The following is a 26624-nucleotide window of genomic DNA, read 5'->3' on the forward strand; positions in this document are numbered from 1 at the left end:
ACTTGAATTTTCCGTGCTGAAAAAAATGAGCAAAACAGCTCCTTGCAACTCCTGCGTGAGCGGACTGCTGGGCGCAAAAGACCACTGGTCTGACCCAGAAGCGGCTTTTCTTATGCATGAGAAGCAGCAGCAAAACCGTATCAAAGAACTAGGCCATAGAAGCATCCCTATGCAGCCAGGCATACAGTTCCCACTATGCTGAACGGGAATCCTCCAACTGCATCGCTGCCAGTGGTTAGTTGTGCTTCAATATTGGGTTTTCAATCATTAGAGTCCTCCTTGAGGGCCGCAATCCAGTCGGGTTTTCAGGATTTCCCCAATGAATATGCATTGAAAGCAGTGCATGCACATAGATCTCATGCATATTCATTGCGGAAATCCTGAAAACCTGACTGGATTTCGGCCCTCAAGGAGGGACTTTGAGACCCCTGCATTAGAGATAAGCAGGTTCCTTGAAGTCTATCAGAGCTTGCCTGTCTCTCAGTAATGAAAATATGACAGTGAAACAGCACCCCTTACCAGCAGGGCTTTAGGTGGACTCCTGCTCAACTTAGAGCAGGGGTGTCAAAGTCCTTCTTCAAGGGCCGCAATCCAGTCAGGTTTTCAGGATTTCCTCAATGAATATGCATGAGATCTATTAGCATACAATGAAAGCAGTGCATTCAAATAGATCTCATGCATATTCATTGGGGAAATTCTGAAAACCCGACTGGATTGCGGCCCTCGAGGAGGGACTTTGACACCCCTGACTTAGAGGGAATAGTGGCCAGGTGTCCCTGCTGACAGCAGCTCTGAAGCCACCAAGCCCAGGTAGCGATAGCGCACCAAAACACAATTTGCCAGCAAATAAGAGAGAAAACATAAAAAGAAAACACTTACCTCAGTGCCCAGCAAAAACTGGGGAGTATGAAGTGAATTAAACAGAAAGAAAATACTCCCTGAGCCAAAATTAATGTGCCTTCTTTATCCTGCTTCTGCTAGCCTCATTTCACTTCATATGGGATAAGTTAGGGAAGGAGCTCAGCTGACCCAGAACCACTTAAGTTCACCCCAGCTCAGGGGTAGGCAATTCCGGTCCTCGAGAGCCAGGTCAGGTTTTCAGGATATCCCCAATAAATATGCATGAGATAGATTTGCATCTCAAGGAGGCAGTGCAAACAAATCCATCTCATACATATTCATTGTGGATATCCTGAAAACCTGACCTGGCTCAGGCTCTCGAGGACCGGAATTGCCTGCCCCAGCCCCAGCTGAACAGATGAGGGACCTGACCCCAACAGATGTCAACCTAGCTCATGGAGGAACATCCATGTAAAAGAGTTAAGCTATTCAGCAAAAAACCCTACTCAATCAAAACTGATTAAAATTGGGTCAGGAGTAGCCAGACCAACACCAAGAAGCAGCTGTGTGAGCCATTTCCCATCTACTTGGAGACAAGAAAAGAATACTGAGCGTTCCAGGCTGCATGATATCTTTAGGAGTGAATTACTTGGAACTACTTTTTTTCTTTGTCTCCATCCTCTGGTAGATAGTCATACCTCATTCATATGGAAGAGGAATTGACACATATGTACAGGCAGATTGGCAGATAGCACTGAAAGAACACTGAACCCATCAATAGAATCCCACAATTCAGAAATGAGATACTATGAGAAATCAAAAATGCAGAAACAAGCGCTGGACAAGGTAGCAACAGAAGGCATTTGGCTGAGACAGAGGAACAAGACTGCAAAAGTCTCCAGGATGGGTCAGACTAAAATTTGCACAGAGAACATCAGTTGCATGAGTGACATAAAGCCAGCTGAGAGGTATGAAAGTGAGTGCCACATGCATCTGAACAGTAAGCCTGTGACTTGGTCAGGCACCATCACCAAGCCAGGTCAGACCATCATCAGATTAAGGCAGATGGGCAGAGAGTGCAGAAACTGTACGAGTGACCAGCCGGTAAAGATCATGTAACTATGTAATCTAGATTAATGCATGTTAAGAAATAAAAGGGGAAAAAGGAATATGTGGAGGACAAGACATTGTGAAGACGTGTTACAGCTGGACTTGCTTGCTGGAATGGTGCTATAGTGACTCAGGGGAAGTTTTCCTGCTTTACATGCTAAGGGGCCAGGTCCTGTTCCTGTTCCTACAGCAAGAAAAGGACTGTGAGGCAAGGACTGTAAGGCAAGAAAAGGACTTTGAGGAAACACTGCTATCAGTATTTTCTGTATTCATTTTTTTCTCTCCCCCGTTCCCTGACTGAGGGGCAAATGCACAAAACTCTGAAGCTGTAAAGCAGGAGTGTCAAAGTCCCTCCTCGAGGGCCGCAATCCAGTCGGATTTTCAGGATTACCCCAATGAATACACATGAGATCTATTAGCATACAATGAAAGCTTGCATGCAAATAGATCTCATGCATATTCATTGGGGAAATCCTGAAAACCCGACTGGATTGCGGCCCTCAAGGAATGATGTAAAGCTACACCATCCTAATTTTAGTGACAGATGTTCAACATTAACAGCAAGCAAATTATATGCACTCTATTGGTTTTGAACATCTGTCGCTAAAGGGTTGGAATTTCCTGGGACATGACCACTAGAGCTGTGTGGTAGACACAACTCTTTTGTGCAAGTTTACCGATCCAAATCCCACTGCCTCTGAGCCTTCCAAGAATGCCCCCACTAATCCCTCAGAACAAAGCCTCCCAATTCCCCCTTCCACCTAGACCCCACCCCACAAAATTTCTGGTGGTCTAGTGGACTGGGCCTGCCACCCCCCAGCTCAAGGACCCTTCCCCTTTATATGTTATTTAGGACCCTTCCAGTGCATCCAAGGATGCACTAGGAAGGTGCAGGGCTGCCATTTTGAAGAGGCAGGAGGTACTGGATATCTCTCCTGCTAGTCTTGTAAATCAGTGAAGTAGTTACAATTCAAAGTCATAGAAGTAGTTACAATACAAAGTCGAAGAAGTTACAATGCATAGTCATCGGAAATAAGGTATTGTTTTTGCATTCTGGGGTGGATGTTAATAATTTTTAGGGGGAAATACTTAGGATGCCTGGAGGGGATTTTGGGTTGCTTATCTACATGTGCGCTTTCAAGTTGTCAAATGATTTTGGGGAGGGGAGGGGGAGGGGGGATTTTATGGTAGGGGTGTGGACTTGTATTGATCAAGGGGTGGTGTTGTTAGGTATAAATGGAATTAAGGGGTATGTTTTGTGATTCCATTTCCTTATTATAATGGCAAAATGATTCTGAAAATATTTTCTCTAAATGTCAATGATCTTAATCATCCAATTAAGAGGAAAAAACACTTAACTTCTTGAAAAAACAAAATGTGGATATATACTAAATAAAGGAAACCCATTTAAATTCCATGGAAGCAAAAAAGCTAGAGGGAAGATGGGTCAAGCATTGTTTTTTGCTCCCACTGTAGGGCAGGGATCTCAAAGTCCCTCCTTGAGGCCCACAATCCCGTAGGGCTCCCAGGATTTCACTAATGAATATGCATTGAAAGCAGTGCATGCATATAGATCTCATGCATATTCATTGGGGAAATCCCGAAAACCCGACTGGACTGCGGCCCTCAATGAGGGACTCCGTGATCCCTGTTGTAGGGAAAAAAGCTAGGGTGGCCATCTTAGTTAGTGGAAAATGTTCAGCTACTTTCAAATTGATTTTTGCAGATCCCACAGGGAGGATATGAGCTTGGGGAAAGATACTCTGAGGCTTGTTAATGTCTACGCATCCAATTCAAATCAAAATACATTTTCCAAAACTCTTCAACAGTTGATTCCGCCACTGGCTGCTTCCAATTCATTGGCGACGGGGAACTTAAATGCAGCCATGGATCCAATACTGGACAAAAAACCCAGTAAAATACTAAAATCATTAGGGCCAGACAATTTGGCACAATCCTGTGGCTTAAAGGACACACGGCGGACTCTTCATTAGAGCAGGGGGGTCTCCAAAGTCCCTCCATGAGGGCCGAATTCAGTTGAGTTTTCAGGATTTCCCAATGAATATGCATGAGATCTATGTGCATGCACTGCTTTCAATGCATATTCATTGGGGAAATCCTGAAAACCCGACTGGATTCGGCCCTCAAGGAGGGTCTTTGGAGACCCCTGCATTAGAGGATGAAGTTACTCAAAAGCTAGTTGGGCTCCAATCAACCTTACTCAAACGATATGCTTTTGAACATCTGCCCGAGTAGCTCAGGAGGCAGAGCAAGAAGGAACATACTGCTTCTTCTGCATTCAAATACCCTTCCCCTTCCAGCATTTACATTTCTCCATGAATCAGTAAAACAGGGAGTTACATTTCTCCATGAATCAGTAAAACAGGGAGCTACCTCTGTTGCCCCTCCTTCCCTTTTCTGATTCACCTTTTTTGTGTGCCCTTTTCTGATTCACCTCTGTTAACAAGACTCTCCCACTCTGCCCCATATCCCTACCTTGTTGGAAAGAACATTGATTCCTATGCCGAGGTCTTGCAGTGGTATACCTCATAGCTGCAAATAAAGTGGTATTGTAGGTCGACAAAGGCCAGTTCCAACTGAGCTGACAGCTCAGAAAGGAGAAGGAGAAATCGGATGTATAAAGAAAACCCCCAGAACAAAACATTCAGTCTACACTTCTCCCTCTGTATTCGCAGTTTCAGCATGCATGGTTTTGATTATTCCGAATTTTTAGCTTGCTGGCTCCTCCCACCAAATTGCATCAGCTTGCATAGAGAAATCGCTGATTCCCAGCCCTTTCTTCACCATGTTTTGCCTCTCCTTCAGGAACAGGCCAGGTCTCCCACCATGTTATTTGCGGTTTCACTATATTCAAGATGGTTTTTAATAGAAAACAGCTAATAACATATGAAAAAGTTATTTGCAGTTTTTCTGTATTTGCGGTTCTGTTAATCCCCTATCACAGCGAATACGGAGGGAGAAGTGTACTAAGATAATACAGAGTCACATTGGGTACATTATGGGGCTCATAATCGAAAGAGAAAAACGTCCAAAAACCAGCCTAAGTCGGCACTTGGACGATCGTAAACGAAAGACGTCCAAGTGCCGGGTTTTGGACGTATTTCTAAGCGATCTAGGCCTTCATAGTGCTGCTGAATGACGGGGCGTTTCACACCTTTAAAATTCAGCCTCCAGACCATCATCACCTGGCAGCCTGGCAAAGGAAAGCCTAGTCGTCCTGCACAGATGCATCTTATGCCATCTTGGGGATGGGTTAGGGACCCATGGAGAGGAGGCCCCATGCCCATAAGCTCCTGTAATCACTGCATTGATACTGAAACGTGTGCACTCCCCTATACACCCCCAAAACCCTTTTGTACTGGCATATAAGTGGCTCCTGCAGCCAAGTAGAGTGGTAGATAAGTGGGTCTAGGGGATTCTGGAGGTGGTTTGGGGCGGCTCCCAGTATGGGAGCTGTAGTGAAATGATGACATGGCGCCCTTTTTGTGAAGTTCACAGCAGTGCCCTACTATTAAGGTGCCATGTCTGGGTGTTCAGTCCATAATTTTGCAGACCCCTCCCACATCCAACAGGGCGTTTTTGACTTGGACGAAAAGTTGGATGAAAATGTGGTATAAAGATGGACGATTTAGCGACTTGGATGATCAGATCGGCAAGACGTATACTTAGACGATTTTCTAAAAAGAAAAAAATTTGGATGTATTTTTTGAAAATGTGTCCTAAGCTGTTTTTTACTTTGGACGACTTGCGACTTAGATGAAAACGGACTTAGACGTTCCTTTTGATTATGCCCCTCCACGTGTTGTTGAGCTACAAACTTACTTATCAAACTGATAGGGTATTGGTGAAACGCAAACATGTTCTTGACAGATATTGCTATTTTGTGTTCTTCTAGGGTCTTTTGTTTTAGCAACTAAATCAGACCCACTTTACCTCTTTTTCTTCAGAAATCTCCTCCTTTCCATGCAAACAGGATGTTTTCTCTGGCAGAAATGGTGATAAATAACCACACTATATCAGGTAAGAGACTGTTTATTTGTGCTCTCTCAGTCTCTGTGCAAGGCTGAAATGATGGAGTGCACACAGGGCATTCAAAGACAGAAACAGAGAAAAAAAACAAACACCAAGAAAAGTGAATACAAATCATAGACATTCTGCTATGCTAAAATCTATGCATTTCAGAGGAAATGACAAGGTCAATTTATTGCCTCATTACACATATTATTTTCAAAAGGACACAATCTATGTATACAGTGAAATTCTAAGGAAATAATATAAAAATTTCCAAAAGTGAATGTTGCTGTTCTCTCATCTGGTTGTCTGAAAGAATTTAAAATACACAGATCATTTGCAATCAGTATTCTCTCCGATCAAAACCAACCTTTTGCTAAGACACAGAGGAGTTGATATTCAAAGCAATTTAACTGGGCAGAAACGGCTCCTGGCTGGTTAAATCGCTTGTGCAGGGCTATTTGCTGATATTCAGCAGCACCTACCTAGTTAATGCTGCTGAATATCACCATAGACTGGGACACAGTTAGAAACATAGAAACATGATGGCAGATAAAGGCCAAATGGCCCATCTAGTCTGCCCACCTGCAGTATCCATGACCTCTTCCTCTCTTGAAGAGATCCCACATGCCTATCCCACGCCTTCATAGAAACATGATGGCAGATAAAGGCCAATATTCAGCACTTTAACTGCCTAACCTCCCTTTTACAAAACCACGATAGTGTTTTTTAGCAGAGACCGGTGTGCTGAATGTTCTGCGCTGCTCCTGACACTCATAGGTATTCTATGAGCATTGGGAGCAGCGCAGAGAATTCAGAGCGCCAGCCTGTGCTAAAAACTGCTATTGTGGTTTTGGAAAAAAAAAAGGGGGGGGGGTAAGTTAAGCAGCCATATCAGACCACATAAGACCACTGCGGTCTTATCGAATGCAGTGTCGCTTATGTGGTTGAGTACTGAATATCAGACTTAGCCAGCCACATATATTCAGATATTCAATGCCAATACATGAACATGGTTTGGAACTGAAAATGCTCACTGTCACCAGTTGAATATCTATCCCATGTCTGTTGAGTTTATGAGGTGTTATTAAAGAGTGCCAGGAGGCTGGAGAATGAAAAGAAAAATTTCAAATGATGAGTTAGACAGTCTTCACACAATGCTTTGTGTGGTCACATCGATGTTATAGCCTGAAGAATGTGAAGAGCCCCGCCCAAAATCTATGAAAATTCCCTCAGAATCAGAATCAATCGACTCTAAAATCTGGTCCACTATAGCTTCCGGACTGGAAGAAGGAGCTGGAATCATGGCAGAGTCTCCAGGCAGCTCAAATGCCCGGTTTTGTGTGTCCTGTGGGCGGAGGAGTCCTTGCTGCTGGTCGGCTTTGCTTAGGTTGCTTGAACACTGAGCAGAGCCTGCGCAAGGTCTTTCCTGCTCTCCAAGTGACTGAGCTTTGGTTGTTGTCATGGAGACTTTGGAGCCAGCATCCATGATCGTGGTGAGGTTGGAGTATCCTTTTAACTCGATAAGTGAGGTCATTTCGGACACAGAGTGCCTCCGGATGCCGGTGCCGTTAGCCGCAACACTTTCAGTTTCATACTCCACCACAGGTGTTAGCAGAGGATTATTGTAACTCTTAGATCTCACAACTGGGTTCTTGGTGGTGGTTTCACCTGACTTTGGACACCGTCTAAAGAAGCGTTTTTCTGTGAGAGGAAAAAAAAGCATTTTGTATTTAGATATAAAACTTGTGTATATCGTTTTAGATTTTCAAAATGTTTTTACATTTTTACATCTCCTGGTTGAAGGCTTACTTGATGCTCCATGTGTATTTTGTGTGTCATGTAGGTTAGTGAAGTTAAAGAGGACATGATTCATGCCTGAGATTGGAATCAGTCAATATAAGGTCTAAAGACAGCCTTCGGGGCAGATGTAACAAGCCTCACATTACAACCGCAGCTCTACTGTACAAAAACAAAACCCAAAACAAAACCCCCAAAACCAGCATTCAATAACTGAGCATGCAAATTACTGCCGGCCTTAAAATCACAGCAGTAATGGACAGCTTGATAAATGTCACCTTTTCTGTCAGTGCCTGAGCAGTGACCAAGTTAGGTACTGACAGGAAGGGTGACTTTAAAAAAAGAAAAGGTGCACATATTGTGGCATTTTGCCTGTCCCATCTTGATTCCCTGAACAGCATCTAACAGCACCCCAACATAATTCAACCCTGTGCCTTCTCACTCCCCTGCTGCAATATACAAAAATTTCACATGGCACTTCCCCCCTGACATGAGCAGCCTACTCCCTCCCTTCCAAACTATTTCCCTGGTGTATAGTCAGCACCTGCCTGTTCGCACAGAATTTAAAAACAAGAAATCGCAAGTATCTTTTGGCACCCACTCTCTGACCCTCTCCCAGGCCCCCCTGGTACATCTTAATGGGGCAAAAGTGATTCTTACTCACTCTTGCCACAGGTGCCACTATTTTCAAAATGGTGGGGCTCTGCCCCACATTGTGTATTCTGGAATGGGGACAGGTCTGCCAGGGAAGGGCAGGGCAGGGCTCCGCCATTTAAAAATTGACAGCGCCTGCAGAAAAAGCAAGTGAGCATCACCCTTGCCTTAGCAAGTCTGGCGAGTGGGGGCCTGGGTGAGGTTTGGAAGGTGCCATTAGTCACTAGGGACTTCAGTTTTTAAAATTCTGGGTGGGCATGGTGCTACTAGACACTAGAGCAGGGGTAGGGAACTCTGGTCCTCGGCAGCCATATTCCAGTCGGGTTTTCAGGATTTCCCCAATGAATATGCATGAGATCTATTTGCATGCACTGCTTTCAATGCATATTCATTGGGGAAATCCTGAAAACCCGACTGGAATACGGCTCTCGAGGACCGGAGTTCCCTCTCCCTGCACTAGAGAAAGAGTTTGGGAGGAAGGAGGGGACTGGTCATGTCAGAGGGGGTGCTAAGGGACATTTTTTAATATCACAGTAGGGGGTGGGTGGGAGGGAATTGGGTCCAGTGATTATGGGTAGCTGGGACGGTACCAAAATGGGGCAGAGGGGAAGGAGATGGTGTCAATGCTGACTGCAGGATCTCTACACCAGCCTCAGACCTGGTGGTATATATCTGGCATTAAGCTCCCACAGTACACAACAGTGTACAGCTCTACATGCTACACTGCTATTTAGCTTGTGTTTTAATATGCTGCATGCTGATGCCTACAGCAGCAGTGCAGAAGTCCTTTCAGTGGTCATTAATAAGCAGGTAAATTGCTTATTAAGGGGGCACTGTAGCCCACAGTAGCTTTCTCTATCAGCCCCTCTGTGCATTAGCCACACATTTCTCACTGTCACAACAGTGGACAAATGTTAGGATTTTTCTTTTTTTCTTTTCTTCCTTTTGACCACTAGAGGGGGATCTATCCATATTCACACAGGCAAATACAGTGGAACCTTGGTTTACAAGCATAATTCGTTCCATAAGCATGCTCGTAAACCAAAGTGCTCGTATTTCAAAGTGAGTTTCCCCATAGAAAGTAAAGGAAATTTGCTTGATTTGTTCCGCCCTCCCCCCCCCCCCCGAGGCCACCAGTGCTGCTCCACCTCACCCCCCCCACTGAGGCCACTGGCACGCTTCCACATCCCCTAGAACCGGCATCGTCCCCTGCCCTCGAACGCCTCCCCCCGTGAAACGAAATCGTCCCCCCCCCCCCCGTGAACTGGCATCCCCCACCCGCCCAAACACAAGCCCTTACCCCAATCTGGCCCCAGCACGCAGCACCAACCCACAGGAAGTGCCAGTACCCTAAGATCCTGCCTCTTGCCTGGATTGGGCCTTGAGCATCAAGGCTCCAAGAATCTCAGAGAGAGCAGGAGCCAGAAGGCCTTGAGCTTGCGCAGATGCTCAAGGCCCAGTCCAGGCAAGAGGCAGGATCTTCAGACACCTGTACGTCCTATGGATTGGTGCTGTGTGCCGGTGCCAGATAGGGGTAGGGACTTGTGTTTGGGTGGGTGTGAATGCCGGTTCGCGGGGGGGGGGGCGTTCGTGAGCATGGGGGCGATGCTGGATTGTGGGGGTTGGGCATTCGTGGGCAGGGGGACGATGCCGGTTCTCGGGAGGGGGGTCTCGCAAATCGAGTCAACACTCGGTTTGCGAGGCACGATTTGCTCGAGTGTTTTGCTCGTCTTGCAAAACACTCGCAAACCGCGTTACTCGCAAACCGAGGTTTGACTGTAAATGTTTCAGTTATCAGTGTTCCCAGCAAGCGATCCACTTAAGAGCACCTGCAACAGGAGTTCTGGAATTGAAATAAATTATGTATGCACTTTTTTTTGTAGAAATGTGTCCCTGGAAGGACTATATTATGTAACTCTTCATTCCTAAACTCAAAGGAACTTTGCCAGCTCTGAAAGGTTTAGACGCTGCTACAGTTTCTGAGTTCTGGGCTAGTTTCCTTACTCCTAGACAAATAGCCTGTGATGTGTTCCTTCCTCCAAAGGATATAATGAAAATGAAATCACAACGGTATTAAAACATATTGTATATCAGGGAAGTCAGTCCAGAAATAATGGCATATGCCATGTTCCCATATCTCCTTTCTTCTGTTTCCCATACCTTTTTCTGTTTATCTTTTCTGTACATGTACTATTGTCCTATTAGCAGGAGTTCCTTTCTTATGTCTTTAATTTTAGATTGTACACTGCTCTGTTCTGCCTTGTCAGACCAGTATAGAAAGTTTTAAATGCCAGTCTTCAAGAGCCTGAAGATCTGACCTGTTTCGGACTTTCAAGGATTGGACTTATACCGTGTTTCCCTAAAAATAAGACCTAGTGTGTTTTATGGGCCCACAATTAATATAAGACACTGTCTTATTTTCGGGGTATGTACATGATCATCTCTCCCTTCCTCTCCTTCACCCCAATTCTTCCTCTTTCCTTTATCTCCCCCATATGTGTAGCATCTTTCCTTCCCTCCCTCCCATCCCTTGTGCAGCAAAACCTTTGAGCACCCCCTCCTCAGAGCAGCTGAACCCCCCCCAACCCTCCATCCTTCTCTCCCATCCAAACCCCGCCGACTGCGAGTGAGCCCTATATACCTTCATCCAAAGCAGCATGGGGCCGGTAGCACTCTAAACAGGCTGCTTCAGCCTTGTCCGCCAAGGCAAAGTGAATTCCCCAGAGTAATTTTTCTAGACCTCAAGTCAACTTAAATCCATCTCCCCATAGGATCAGAATTGATCCCACCAACTACAAATGGGCATTTTTTAAATACAAGGATAGCCACTCCCTCCTTTTTCCCCACAGCAGGAGCAAAAACACTATGTTTGACCCAACCGCCCTCCATCTTTGCCGATTCAATAGCAGACAAGTATGTCTCTTGTAAAAAATATATGTCTGATTCTTGTTTTTTAAGAAATTAAGAGTCTTTTTCCTTTTTATGGGATTGTTGAGCCTATTAACATTTAAAGAAAATAACTTTAATAAATAAATCTTAAATAAAGGAAACCATATATGATGAATCAATTGTATGTTTATGTCTGTATATCTCAAAAATAACTCATAAATAACAGAGATCCCTTACACATCCAGAACCCATTATGCCTCCCTTGCCCTCCCTCCACCCCTTCCCTCTATAACACATGACCACTTGGAAACACCCATATAAACTAGTGAATAGAAGCACCCAAGGCAAAATTACACATTCTCTTATATTACCAGTAACTCAATAACTTTAACCCATCTTCTGAAAATCAAATTTACAATATTATCAATTAATATTAATATTTACCTTTACTTCACAAAGTAATAAATCAATGTAACGCATATTATAGAATGCACATATTATAAACATACTATCATCCATTTCATCTGATTGAATTCATCTCATTAGATTATAGAAGTTATAATAAAAATCATAATAAAATATACTTTTGAAATTATATATTAATATCCCTCCCAAACATCAAAGTCACCACTCTAGATTTAAAATCAGCAATTTTGTTCCCCTTTTTTCCTCCCTCACTACAACAAACAAAAAACATTATATAGAACAAATAAATAAATCCATCAATAAATGCATGCAAATGAAATTTCAATAACAATCTCCAAAATCAATTTAATCAGTTGAATAGAATCTGTACTAATATAATCCCGATTAATTATCCAGCTCATATTTCTAATTAATTTCTGTCGTAGAATTCGTCTTATGAAACACATCAATACTATCATTACTGGTTACTTTTCCCCTCTAAAATTTAATATAACCCCCCCACCTATGCCGTCTGGGGGTGGGGCTGGGGAGTGGAACGGGGTGTGACGCAGGCAGAATAGGTTGGAACTGGGCGGACCTGTGGGCAGGCTCCGGTATGCAGCTGACAGGCCGATCCCTGATGGTACTTGTTAGCCAGCCTGCATGTGTTTCTTTGGAGCTTGGGGCCGTCTACATTTTTTCCTCACCTTCTGTTTAGCAGGGGTTCGAGCGCTGGTTGTTAGGCACCCTTTGGAGACTTAGCGGTGTCTCACAGGGCACCAGCTGCATTTTAGCCTTCACCCTTTCCCTTAGCGCATCTGTCGGTCTGCAGGGGTGAAGGTATGGTCAGGCATAGTGTCTGACTGGCAGCCCAAAGATCAGTGTCGAAGAAGCATTCCCAGCATGAGGCAGTGATTCTCTGAGTCTAGCTACTATAAGAGGGCTGAGGCAGGTTGCAGCACATTTCCAGCACTGCTCACATTGAGTAACCAGCCTGTCAGGTGGATTAGGAGGGGGTATCTGAATTTCACGGTTTTAGAGGTTTCTACATATCCTCCTGTGTTCCCCCACCTGAAAATTCCTAAAATCGCTGTTTTGGTACTTTGCTAAAGGTAAAAAATATTGCGATTTTGATGTGAATTTCTTAACAGCAGCCATCTTTGATTTTTAGCAATTTTTTTTTTTTTTTTCAAAAGCTCCCTGCACTTCCAAACCTGCAATTTTTGCCTCAAATCCTGTTGGGCTTTTCTGCTTCAAATCCTTGCCAGGATTGCACATATTTAGTACCTCCAGGACAACCTTGCGCCATATGACATGCATGGGAGAGGCGGCAGTGCCATGCTTAAACTGTCCCCTGTCTAAGCAGGTGACTAAATGGGTGGCTAGCCTGTTGAGGCAGCCATTTCTTTTTTCGGGGCTTGGCAAGGCTGAAAGTTCCATGCAAAAGGACACGGACGCCCTGCAGCCCAAGAAACGCAAGGTCAAGGGTCTGGAGGCCTTCTCAGAATTTATGAAATTTTTGTGGAATTCCTTTCAAGTTAGCCGTGCTTCTGTACAGTCCCACTGAGCCTCGTACTTGTCTCTCAATGGTTTTGCCTATTTAGGCACGTCCTCTTCTCAGTCAGCCACTGTTCCTGAGTTAACTCACCCTGATTTGGGCAATGCTTTTGATGATCAGCTTGTGGACCCTTGTTTTCTGGGGGACACTCTTCCCATGGCGAAGGACTCAGAACAGTATGCTGGATTTTCGGATTCTTCTTTGGCTTTAGAACCTGGGGACGATCCCACAGTTCTGCATTCAAGTCTGCTGCCTTTCCTGATCTCATTTCAGAGACTTTCAGGAGCTGAATTTAGTCACTCAACTGGCTCCTTCTACCTTCTCCTCTCTCTTTTGTAGGGTACAAGCTCAATCTTCTGCTTTTCCCTGGCATCCTAATTATGAACATTCTGATCTCGGAGCAATGTGATTCTTTTTTTTTGCTGTTGTTCAATCTTTATTAAGTTTTAACATCTTATACAAAAATGCAACATGCAAATATATTATAAACATACATTAGCAAATTCTATAATTTTATCTGTGCTGTGCCATATTAAATAGTAGTTTACAGGGGAAAACAACTACAACTTTTAGTAATCTTACCCAAAACACACGCAGAGTGAGTGAAGGATCCTTCACTGGAGTACAGCCCATAGGTGCCGAGGTAGGGGGAAACCACTTTCTGTATGAGCAGCTCCAGTTTCAAATACTCACTGGATACACCTTTCGATTCATGCACCCCCTGAAACATCAGACAGTCCATATTTGCAATGAAGGCAGAAGAATTTTGCATCATTGAGAAATTAAGTCATACTAGCACACATCCAACAAACCGTGTATTCACTATGATAATTATAGCTTTACACTGAGCACTGTGTTACAGAATATGTTACTTAATAGTATTGGCAATATTATTTCAATGAACCACTACTTTCCTCGAAATCAGGGATTCTCAACCCAGTTCTTAGAACATATCTAGTCAGTCTGGTTTTCAAGATAGCCACAATAAATATGCAGAAGGTAGATTTGCATACAATGGAGGCAGTATTACTGGCCTCATAAAGCATGCACATGCATTTTACTATCCAGACAGTTAAACCAGCAGCAATCCAATATCCATAAAAAAATAGGGTTACCAGACATCCGGATTTCCCCCAGACCTGTCCTCCTTTTTTGAAGACATGTCCGGGGCTCTGGACAGCTTTTCAAAACCCAGCACTTTGTCTAGGTTTTGAAAAGCTTCCTCCACATCGCGTTGGCAGGAGGGCATCTGTGCATGAGCGGATGCCCGACGGGAGCAGGCAGCAGGGGGTGGGAATGGAGTGGGGCTAGGGCAGGATTGGGGGCAGGACTGGGGCATAATGGGGTGGGGATGGGTGGAACTGGCGGGCCTGAGGGTGGGGCTAGGGCAGGGGTCTCAAAGTCCCTCCTTGAGGGCCACAATCCAGTCAGGTGTTCAGGATTTCCCCAATGAATATGCATGAGATCTATGTGCATGCACTGCTTTCAATCCATATGCATTGGGGAAACCCTGAAAACCCGACTGGATTGCGGCCCTCAAGGAGGGACTTTGAGATCCCTGGTCTAGGGGGTTCTGGATTTTACTAATGTAAAATCTGGCAACCCTAATAAAAAAAAGTCTGCGTTCCTGAATTTCAACTGCTTATTGCAATGTATGTATTAACAGATTACTTATAGAATGCAGACGCTGAAACTGGAAGTCTTTGTGTCCCAAGATAAGAGAGTCTTTGTACTGAAGATTCACATTTGGTGACAAGTTGACAGTATTGTAGAAAGGTGGATATGAAATGTCTGTAGAATGAGTTGATTTATTTCAAATGATGGAGCTTGAAAAAACAGTAAAGGAAAAGTTAAGTATGTCTGGAGTAGTTTGAGTAGTGAAAAGAGAGTCCACTTGTACAAAGAGAGAAGCAGAACACCACTGCATGTTCTGGGACAAGATGGAGACTAGGGCACAGTGTAAGTTACATGTAGAAGCAGACCTATCAGAGCAGCGATTGTAAAGCACCTCAGGCTGTGATAGTGGACTGATGAAAGACTCAGGCACTCTGTTGAGGGGAAGAAAGAGATCATATGGAAGGAAATGACCAATATGAATAAATTTTACACAATAAGCAGGAAGTAACTGCAGTTACATGCTGAAACTACAATACAAACAATACACTACAAACATACGTAGGGGTAAAAGACCCTGCCACAATACAACCAGTGTATTACAGAGCTTGATTATGCCAGGCCTGTGTTACCTCTTATATTGCTCACAGTATGTAGTAATTTATGCTAAAGAAAAACTTTTGACCAGACATGTCATTCTGAAGAAAAGAACCTGTGTCTCCCCATTGGAACCGACTAGATGGCAACTAAGCAGCTGCAAGCAAGAAGGAACACAGGCAACTGTTGATAAGGACCTCGGCCATACTGATCCAGCCTGCCTGGAGCGCAGAACTCAGAAAAATCTCCAGAATAATGTCATAAGATATTTATGTGATTTCTTTAGTCACAACAAAAGGGCACAGGCAATCACCTTCTATGATGTTATCAAATCACTTCTGATATCAAAATAATATAAAAGGGCACTTGCTGTTACCAAAGATAACCAACATACCTACCAAAATACCTATGTTACCAACCTATTTCTTCTTTATCAAAATACTTCAGAGCATCACATCTCCAGCAATAGTTGAAGGTCAATAGCAAACACTGTTCTGGTCTCTTATAGCGTGTTCTCCTAGTCCGGGACTCTCTAAGCAGACATATACTATATTCTCCAGAAAGTTAAACTTTAGCACACCAGCACATACAACAAGTCTCTGTAATTTTCTGAAATTTACTTTATTGAATAAACATAGATGTACTCACAGATAGTGGATTTTCAGAGGTTTGATGCCCCAAGGCAAAGAGACCAGGTAGTTCTCAATAGTGCGCTGAAGATGAAGGTAGAGATTTGAGAGAAATAAGCTTTATGGCAGAAGTGAGAGAGTAGTTAGATAGTAAAGTATCCAGATTCCAGAGATGAAATACTGAATTATTCATTTGTGTGCTTCAGTGGCTTAAGGTGAAAAGATAAGTTCTACTGGGAGAGGGGAGTAAAGAGTCATGTGCTCCTGATGGAAGGAAAAGCATGACTGACTCACACAGGTAAAGGATCTGAAAGGAATACCCACAAAGATAGGGGATAAAAGGGAGAAATGGACAGGGACAGAGTTTGACAACAGGTTGTAGAGAGAGAGAGAGATCATACCTTTGCTGACCTATCAGGGCAAAGGTTGTAGAAGTGACTAGGAAATACAGCAGGGAGACAAAAGATCCAGCTCAGCTTCATAAGAGAAAGGACCACTTGCAGTGAAGCTTAAACAGGAATGCAAAAGTAGCTGCAGCATGCATGAGATTACATTACATATATTGTATTGCTCACACGTCATGGCAGGAAATGACTGCAGCATTACAGTTCTGTGAAGCAACAGTAACACTAAACACATCTTAGAGCTATACTAGAAACCAGGGTTACCATATGGCTCCAGAAAAAGGAGGACAGATTGAGACATCCTACTTCCATTGCTTTCAACAGAAGTAAAACCCGGATATCCACGACCGATGGATTAAAGAAATGTATATTGCTACTAGATCCTCGGTATGCGTCACTTTAGAATAAATTTTGTATTGAAAAAACTTGTACTGTAACTGTTAACTGTATATTATGTATGTTAACCTATAACCTGTTCTGAGCTCGGGGAGAATGGGATAGAAAATGAATTACATAGTAACATAGTAAATGACGGCAGATAAAGACCCAAGCGGTCCATCCAGTCTGCCCAACCATACAAGCTCCGTAAATTAATTTAATTTACACAGTCTTTTTTCTTAGATACTACTGAGCCAGAAACCCAGAGCCCTGCCCAGTATTGTGCTTAGGTTCCATCTATTGGAGTCTCCATCAAAGCTTAATCCAGCCCATCTTAGCCATCCCAGCAATCGAAATCCTCCCCAGCCTGTCCTCAACTGAATGTCCATACATAAATAAATAAATGTCTCAATCCGTCCTCCTTTTTCTGAAGCCATATGGTAACCCTAAAAGTCCATAAACTAATATAAGACTGCTGGGCTAAAAGACGCACCATCTGTGGCAAGACTGCTATTCCAAGAATGAAGAGACTTACATCACCTACTCTGGTTGTATAAAAGTCAGATCTGTAATCACAATTCTACGAGGGGACACAGGTCGCTGCTTCCATAAGGAGAGTGTGTGTTTTATTCCAGTTTTTATTCTTATCTTTTGTTCTGTTATATTCTTGTCCACATTATATCCTTATAAATAAAGCCTTTTGTTATTGTTATTAGTTATGTATATCCTGATAGTTTATCAGTGTACAGTTACTTCCTCGAATTTTGAAAAAACATAAATACGGTATTTAGGCAGGGGAGACATGAGAGGGCAGCCGGACAGTCAGCGAGTGAAGGAATCACTCGCTGTATGCTCCGATTGCCTCTTCCTATACTAAAGTTGGGCCTTACCAATCAGGAGCTGCTTTGACACCAGTTCCTGATTGGTAAGGCCCGACATTAGTACAGGAAGAGGCGGTCGGAGCAAACAGCGAGTGATTTCCTTCACTTGCTGGCGCTCCAACTGCCCTCTCCTACCTCTCCAGCTGCCCTCTCCTGCCCAGTCATTCATGGTCAGAAAATACTGCGAATGACCAGGACCGCGAACCGCCAACTGCGAATTTGCGGGGGAACACTGTATATCCAGAAGTATACAGGACTTAGATCAGCTGAACATGGGATCTGATTTATTCTAGAGAGCTATTCAATCCATACATCTTTATCATACACTGTCCAACAGGGGTCAGTGTGATTTCTGGTATTTTCTTCAAAAGGTAAAACAGGCAGTGCATGCAAATTTATTTAATGCATATTAATTTTGGGTATCGTGAATACTTGACTGGCTGGGTGTTTCCTGAAGACTGGGTTGAGATCCACTGCTCTAAATTAATTTGACCAATCATATTAAGTTCTTTTTTGCTTAATACTAAAGGGCCACTATACAAACATGCATTAAGGTCAATGAAGGCAAAACATTCATTGAACATACATTAATGATGCCTTAACTTTAACACACCTAGTACTGTTTAAATTCGAATATAAACCTGAGGTGACCTCCCCCCCTCCCCAAAAAGGAGAAAAATAAGGGTGACTCAAATATAAAGCAGTGGTTCCTCCAACACTCACCCCCCCAACATGCATCAGCAGGAGGGATGCCTTAGGACAGGCCAAAGGCTCAGATAGGTCCAGATTCCTAAGGAGGTGCTTTAGGAACCTGAGAAATCAGGGCTTTAGGCCTCCTTCCCGATGCATCCTGGGATGCACTGGGAGTGGCATAAGACTCTGATAGGCCAGGTACCTAAGCTACTCCCATGGGCCAACTGGAGTCCTAGGGCCACTTAGATACCTAAGGCCAATCAATCTTAGGCCACTCCCAGTTACACCAGGAAGGAGGCCTAAGCTCCTGATTGGGAAGGACCTTAGCCATCTGGGCCAATTAGGGCCTTAGACCCCTCCACAGTGCATCCCAGGATGTACCGGGAAGGGGAAGGCTGCCATTTTAGAAGAGGCTGGCCTGCTCGCTGAAGGGAGTAGGTATCCCTCAGACTGACCTTACTTCAAAAAGATCTGGGGGGGAGGGGTTCCGGGGGGAGTCGGCAGTTGTGGGAGTTGGTGGCAGGAGGGAGTGGGTTTCCCTCCTGCTGTTTTTGGGGGTGGGTGTCAGGGAGATCGGCTCAGCTGATCATAGCAGGGGTATTTTCCCCTGATCAACTCACCTGGCAGGACTCTCTGAAGCCGTGAGATTTTGCTGTCCTACATTTCAGGCGCTTGTCATGGCTCTAGGCAGATGCCTAGGGCTGCTTACACTCACCCAAGGCCACTTCCAGGTGAAACTACGCCCACGCCAAATCTTGGGCAACCTTAGATGTCCCTACCTGTCTCCCTAAACCCGTGACAAATGCTTACAGCGTAGGCGTCCTCCCTTGGGGAGGGTTTTTTTTTTCTCAAAACATATCTTGATTGGCTACCAGCTGGGATGCCCGTTTATAGAATCAGTCCCTAATTGCTTTGTAGACTTTAGTAAAAAGGCTCCTATGATATATATATATATAATATAATAAAACGCTAAGTGCGCATGGACACTCTACCATCGTGTTGCCTGATCTGTAGTTCCGTAGTCGGCAGAGTGCGCATGCGTGCATACAACGGTCCCTCTCTCGCAAGTGATGTGCGGTCTTGCTGGCTCCATCTCCCTTGCACTTCACGGCTGATGTTTGCAACACGGAGGCAGGGAACACGCCAGTGACTCCCCCCTCTTCCCCTCACTCTGTCTAACATAGCGGTCTCGGCAGCGACTCCCCCCTCCCGTCCTCACTTCGTCAAACTGGCCGGCAACGTTAGACTACCTGCTCTCCACCTCTCAAGCTGCGGTGTCGGCTCCTCTCACGAGCCTGCACCAGCGTCGGAGAAGGCTTCCGACGTTGGCGGGGATCGTGAGAGGATCCGCCGCCGGCGCTTTTAAACTAAAAAAAAACCTTCGGCCTTCCACAGTGGGAAGGGAAGGGGGGGGGGCCGAAAAAGAACAGGACTCCAGCTACAGGAACGCAGGCTAGACCGCGGGAAGAGAAGGGGGAGGGGCCGAACAGAGCAGGCCAGATCACCTTAAGAGAAGGGAATGAGGGTGGGGGAAAATGCTGCTACTGCTTCACAGGGACCTGGAGGGGACATTAAGATAGATGCAACCCTTCTAAATTAACTTTGTCATTTGTCTAGCTTAGAGTGCAATCAGCCTAACGCAGCTGATCTGTTCTCCAACCCTCCGAAAAGGGCCAGCAAGGGAGATACAACCCTGCTTAATAATTTTATCACTTGTTTAGCTTAGAGTGCAATCTCAGCTCTGCCTGTGGGAACTCGCTCTGTATTTCCACATGATCGAAGCTGGGCCACTTTAATGTTCCATCGGATATTTCTACGCACTGCCTGGTGAAAAGCGTCGTCATTGACTGATAAGCACTTTGAATTTCATACTTTTAGATCATTATAATCTTAATGTCAAACGTAGAGATACTAATCCAATTTTACACTAATAGACAATCTATTTTTTCCTTTTAACCTCTTTTAACTTCAGGTTAGTATCATGGCATTGTTAAATTACCGTGTATGTATTTGTTTTTTTTAATTTTATCTAATTTTCTCCAGAAGAAGTGTTGCAAATGGATTGTACTCAGCCCCAATTCCTGTACATTATTCTATCAATCGTGCGGCAAAGGGAAATACCGCTGCTACTTCTGCAAAGGAAAGTGTGGGGGGGGGAGGGAAGGAGGGAAATGCTATTGCTGCTGCACAGGGAAATGGGGTGAACATGCTGCTGCACAGGGAAAAGGAGGGAAATAATGACAGACAGACAGCGGGAGGGAGGACGAAAGACACAGGGGCAGGGAGAGGGACAGAAAGACAGACAGAGAAAGGTGGCCAGGGAGAGAGACAGAAAGACAGACAAGACATATTTTCTTGCACCCGTTAATGTAACGGGCTTAATGACTAGAGAGAGACAGAAAGAAATACAGACAGACAAAGGAGGCCAGGAAGAGAGACAGACAGAAATAAAGACAGACAGGGGACCAGAGAGATAGACAGAAAGAAAGACAGACAAACAAAGGGTGCCAGGGAGAGAGAGAGAAAAATAGCAGGAGGGAGAGAGACAGAAAGAAAGGAAGAAGAGACAGGAGCAGGGAGAGAGACATAAATAAACAAAGACAGACAGGCATATATTCTAGCACCCATTAATGTAACGGGCTTAAACCCTAGTATATATATATATATAGTATGGTGGTTAGGAAGTTCTCCAACTTAACTTATAAAGGATGTCGGATAAGTTCGAGTTTATTTTCCATTGGGGTGAGGATTTCTATTTGCCTGACAGTGATTATGAAGAATTTAGAACAGATATGGGTAATTTCGGGTCATAGCAAAGTTCTGCTCTATCTTGTACATAGAAAACAATTTCTGCTTGAGAGCCCCCTGGGTTTCATAAACTCTGTCTTGACATGAAAATCTGTGTATTTTTAACGCATTTCTTGCTGTCTCCAAACAGACTGCCCTCAACAAGAATTTCACGTGTTCTTAATATGGAAATAATTTTCCATAGTCATTTACATCAAAGGGGGTAAGGAGTACGGGGGAAGGGGGGGGTTCCTTGGAAACCACTGCATAGCTGGCAGACAACCAGTGACTCAGAAAGAATTCATATTTCAGCTATTCCTTGCAACACTTTGGCAGTACAGAGCTTGGTCAACCAGGTTTAATTTATAGTAATAAATATACAAGTAATAAAATTCAATTGACATGGGTACAGGAAAGAAATGGACAGATTTACATTTCCTACAAGAGTGGGAAAATCTATGGTCCACGTGTAGCTCTACTATCATTGGCCGTGAGTAAATTGAAAATCAGAGTTAAGACATTCAGGGCTAGATTCACAAAGCAAACCGATCGTGTACCAATCGGTTTGCGACCCCTTTACGAGCAAATTTCTCTCCGGCTTGATTCACTTACCTCTCCTGCGATCCGCTTCGAATCCGTGCATGCAAATGAGGTGAAATGCATGCAAAGTAGGCAGGGACGCGATTCACAACACAAAAGTCTCGATCCGACTGGGCTGGCCGATCAACTGAAGAAGCGACTGCTGGGGCCAGTCGAAAACGTCTTTCCGACTCTGGAAGCCCTGATCTCACCCTGCTCTGCAATCTCTCCTGTCTGCTTGCCCCGAATGCCGCCCTGCTCTGCATCGATCTTCCTCGAACCTCTCCTGCCCTTCTTCGCCCTGTGAGCCCATGGTTTTAACCCGCGGGTTTAAAGCGGGTTAAAACCACGGGCTCGCAGGGCTAAAAACCTGACCAACTGCTCTGGAATCCAGATTGAAATCCAAGACCTACTCTTTATTTTTTGTAAATTATTTCCGGTACAGTGTATCGCCAGAGGTCATCCCTCCGCAAGCACTCTCTCCTGCACATTCTGCCATTAACCTTGCGTGGGGTCAATAGAGATACTGGCAAAACAGGAAATTGCCCCCGAGACAGAGGCTTGCAGCGAGGAGGCTGAGGGAGAGTGAAAGCAGGCGGCAGAGGCAGTGGCTGAGCTGAGAAATGTGCCTGCCATAAAGTAAAAAAAAAAAAAAGCTTGCGCTCAAACAGGGCATGCGCGCTGATCGCACAACAGCGATCCGTGCAGGCAGATGGGGGCGTTCCTCTGATCGCCCCCATCTGCATATTTTAGGTTCCAGACTTCGTCGGACCTGCCCAGATCGGGCCTGATCTGGCAGGTTGATGAATCTAGCCCTCAGAAAAAAATATCCTAAGAGAAACTGTGTTCAAATACTAACACATGGTATTCAATTAAGTGGGTGAGACTACTTTAAAGCACCACGTGGTATGTGCTTAATCAGATCACTGAACTGCTTAACATTCCACATCCTCTTATTTTGCAAACAGCATGCTGCCTTACGGAGAATGCTTACAAGCCCAACCAAATTACAGTTTGAAAACTGGGGAGCTTAAGCCTTACTGGGTCAGACCAACAGTCCATCAAGCCCAGTAGCCCATTCTCACAATGGCCAATCCAGGTCACTAGTACCTGGCCAAAACCCAAAGAGTAGCAACATTCCATGCTGCCGATGCAGGGCAAGCAGAGGCTTGCCCCGTGTCTTAATAACAGACTATGGATTTTCCTCCAGGAAATTGTCCAAACCTTTCTTAAAACCAGCTACGCTATCCGCTTTTACCACAACATCTCCAAATATAACTGGTGCTACTAATGAGGTCTGTGGAGAGGCTAGGAGAGGACAAAGCAAGCTCTCTTTGATATCTTTCTACTCCATCCTGAGAGCCATCATCAAAAATGTATATACAGACTGGTATTTAACTCACTGACACCCATATGACACTTGGGAGTAAATGACCATTTTCTTGTTATGAATTATTCTATAAGTATGTGCCAATATTTAGTGGCATATTTTTGACAGGTAAGCATGCATATGGGCAAAGTTAGGGCAGAGCATGAATAAGTTGCATGTACATTATAATAAACGTGTTTTTTTAATTATCTAGGTGTGAGCATTTAGACCAGCTCAGGCCTACTTCTTCAAAATAGCGAGCCTAAGGGGTCCTAAGGCTTTGATTGGCCTGGTGCCTAAGGCCTCATTTGCTCGACACCAGCAAGAGCAGTGTGTTGTGAAGGGCAATGCAGTGGAGAAGTTCCCAGTGCTGGGCCTGCACTGAATCGGTGAATCGGTGAATCGATTCAAATCAAGATTCAGGAAACTCTATCATGGATTTGATATACTGCCTTTCTGAGATACAACTAGGTGGTTTCCATTTATTATATGCAGGTACTTTATTTATTAAAAAAAAAAATTATACCACCAGAAACTCAGTGGTTTACAAAATTGACATACATAAAATATAAAACACAAATACAGGGCTCACAATCTAAATTATTGTACTTGGTGTACAGGGAGCTGCAGTAGAAATTGAACCTAGCTCTCCAGGTTCTTAGGCAACACCTCCACTCCCAGATAATCACTATCACATGGAAATTAAGGGACTGATTCTGTATAGGATGCCAGTAGAAGAATTTAGATTGTGAGCCCACTAGTCAGAGAAAGTACCTGCATATAATAAACTGAAACCACCTAGTTGTATCTCAGAAAGGCAGTATATCAGTTCCATGATAGATATCCTGATTCCGGATTCAAATCGATTCACCAATTCACTTCAGTTGAATCGATCAAATTGATTTGATCTGGGAAAAAAATTGGCCTCATTGCAAACAATAGAGAGCTCAGAAGACCCGTTCAGGAATTTTGAATTTTCCACCAGCAGCATCTACCAAGAATTGTCAAGGCTCAAAAGTGTATAAAGCCATGGGACCAGATAATTTGCACCCCAGAGTGCTTAGGGAATTGAGAGATGTCCTGGCAGAACCATTAGCCGTGCTCTTCAATCTTTCCCTGGGCACGGGAAAAGTTCCATTAGACTAGAAAACAGCTAACGTCATTCCGCTCCACAAAAAGGGATGCAGGTTAGACACTGCAAATTATAGACCGTTAAGTCTCACGTCAATAGTGTGCAAGCTTATGGAAACATTGATTAAACACAAATTAGACATGGTTCTGGATGACGAGAGACTGAGGGATCCACACCAGCATGGATTTACAAAGGAGAGATCCTGCCAATCCAACTTGATCAGCTTCTTCGACGGGGTAACAAAAGAACTGGATAAAGGAGAGTCCCTAGATGTGTTGTATCTGGACTTTAGCAAGGCTTTTGACAGCGTCCCACACCGTAGACTTTTGAACAAGAGGAGTTCATTGGGGCTAGGAGAAATATTAACTGCATGGGTTAAAGACTGGCTCAATGGTAGATATCAGAGGGTGGTGGTAAACGGTACCCCCTCTGAAAAGTCGGAAGTGCACAGTGGAGTACCGCAGGGCTTGGTCCTGGGCCCAATCCTATTTAATATCTTCATACAAGATCTGCCTCAGGGACTTTGGGGTAAAATTGCATTATTTGCTGATGATGCTAAATTGTGCAACATAGTGGGCAGAGATACCATGCCCAACGCCATGACACAGGACATACTTTTTCTGGAACACTGGTCTACTCTTTGGCAGCTGAATTTCAATGCCAAAAAGTGTAAGGTTATGCACCTTGGTGGCAGAAACCCATGCAGAACCTACACTCTGAATGGTGAGACCTTAACCAGAACTGTGGCAGAACGAGACCAGTGAAGATATGAAGGCAGCCAATCAGGTGGAGAAAGCCTCATCTAAAGCTAGACAAATGCTGGGTTGCATCCGGAGAAGCATTGTCAGCCGAAAGCCCGAGGTGGTGGTGCCGCTGTACAGGTCCATGGTGAGACCACATCTGGAGTACTGTGTACAGTTTTGGAGGCCACACTATCGGAAGGATGTGCTAAGAATGGAATTGGTTCAACGATTGGCCACCAAGATGGTCTCAGGGCTCAAGGATGTCCCTTATGAAGAACGACTAGGTAAGTTGCATCTTTACTCTCTCGAAGAACGCAGAGAGAGGGGGTGACATACATTACTGGCCGCATTGAGGTGGAAAAAGATATCTTCTTCCTTATAGGCCCTACGGCGACAAAGGGGCATCCGCTGAAAATCAGGGGCGGGAGATTCCATGGTGACACTAGGAAGTACTTCTTCACTGAAAGGGTGGTCGACCATTGGAATGATCTTCCACTTCAGGTAGTTGAGGCCAGTAACGTGACTGACTTTAAGATCAAATGGGATCAACACGTAGGCTCACTTCAAAGAGGAACTTAGAGGGGAGGGTTATTTGAGTGGGCAGACTTGTTGGCCGTAGGCCCTTTTCTGCCGTCATATTCTATGTTTCTATGTCATGGTCCAGGAACGTCTCCAGAGTGGCAGCCTTCACAATACGCTACTCTTGCCAGCATTGGGCCTTTCTTTTTGTCATGTCCTGCTTTCATGGAACCTGGAAGTAGGTGGGACCTGGCAGAGAAAAAGGCCAGTAAGAACAGTGAGTTGTGAAAGCTGCCCAACCGACAGTGTGTGTGAGTGTGTGTGTATGGGGGGGAGGGGTGACAAAGAAAGATAGTGAGGGAAGGGAGGAGGAAGGGAATATGGGGAGTTATCAAACTTCGTGGTGGGGGGCATGGATGGAGGGTGATGAATCTTGGGGAGGGGGAGGAAGAAAGATGCCTTATTACAGGGCATGTCCACTCTGATATTTGCGACTCTGATATTTGTGGTTTTTATTACAGGGCAGGCAGGGAAGGAGATAAGACAGATATTAGATAAGGCAATGGGGAAGAGTGGGAGAGGCTGAAGTCAAGGAGGGAGGAAAGGAGAGAGAGATGCTGAGAGAGAGAGAGAGAGAGAGAGAGAGTGAGTGAGCGAGAAGATTGGGGAAGATGCTAAATCCACAAATGGAGAGAAATGCTCGCCCTGGGATGAGGGGTGGAGGAGGAGAAAGGGAACAGATGGGGAAAAGCTGGACAGAGGGGAGGCAGGGCCACAGGGGGAAGATTGGGACACAGTGGATGTAAGGGACAGAGAGAGGGCAGATGCTGGATAGAAAGAAGAGAGTGAAGAGGATGATTAAAGCAGAAATGACAAAAGTTAGAAAAAAGATTTTTTTGTTGCTTTAATGTATTGATAAATGCTTTTAAAATGCATTGATAAATGTTTTTAAATAGAAAATGGAAATAATCTTTTTATTAATTTTAATACATTTTTTTAATAACCAGTTCA

General features: G+C 44.4%; 1 protein-coding gene across 8 annotated transcripts in view; it reads right to left on the reverse strand.

Moving 5' to 3' along the window:
* Positions 1–6780: 6780 nt before the first annotated feature.
* PRR5 (proline rich 5) overlaps positions 6781–26624 on the reverse strand; it is a 269323-nt gene continuing 249479 nt past the window's right edge. For all 8 annotated transcript variants that reach the window (XM_033951451.1, XM_033951445.1, XM_033951447.1 and 5 more), the window contains 2 exons: positions 13871–14009; positions 6781–7686 (listed from right to left, as the gene is read on the reverse strand). In XM_033951451.1, the coding sequence (XP_033807342.1) occupies positions 7133–7686; positions 13871–14009 (693 nt within the window). In that variant the 3' untranslated portion in view covers positions 6781–7132. The remainder of the gene's footprint in view (positions 7687–13870; positions 14010–26624) is intronic.

The sequence above is a fragment of the Geotrypetes seraphini genome, chromosome 7 (assembly GCF_902459505.1).
Source record: "Geotrypetes seraphini chromosome 7, aGeoSer1.1, whole genome shotgun sequence".
In the NCBI taxonomy this organism is placed as follows: domain Eukaryota; kingdom Metazoa; phylum Chordata; class Amphibia; order Gymnophiona; family Dermophiidae; genus Geotrypetes; species Geotrypetes seraphini.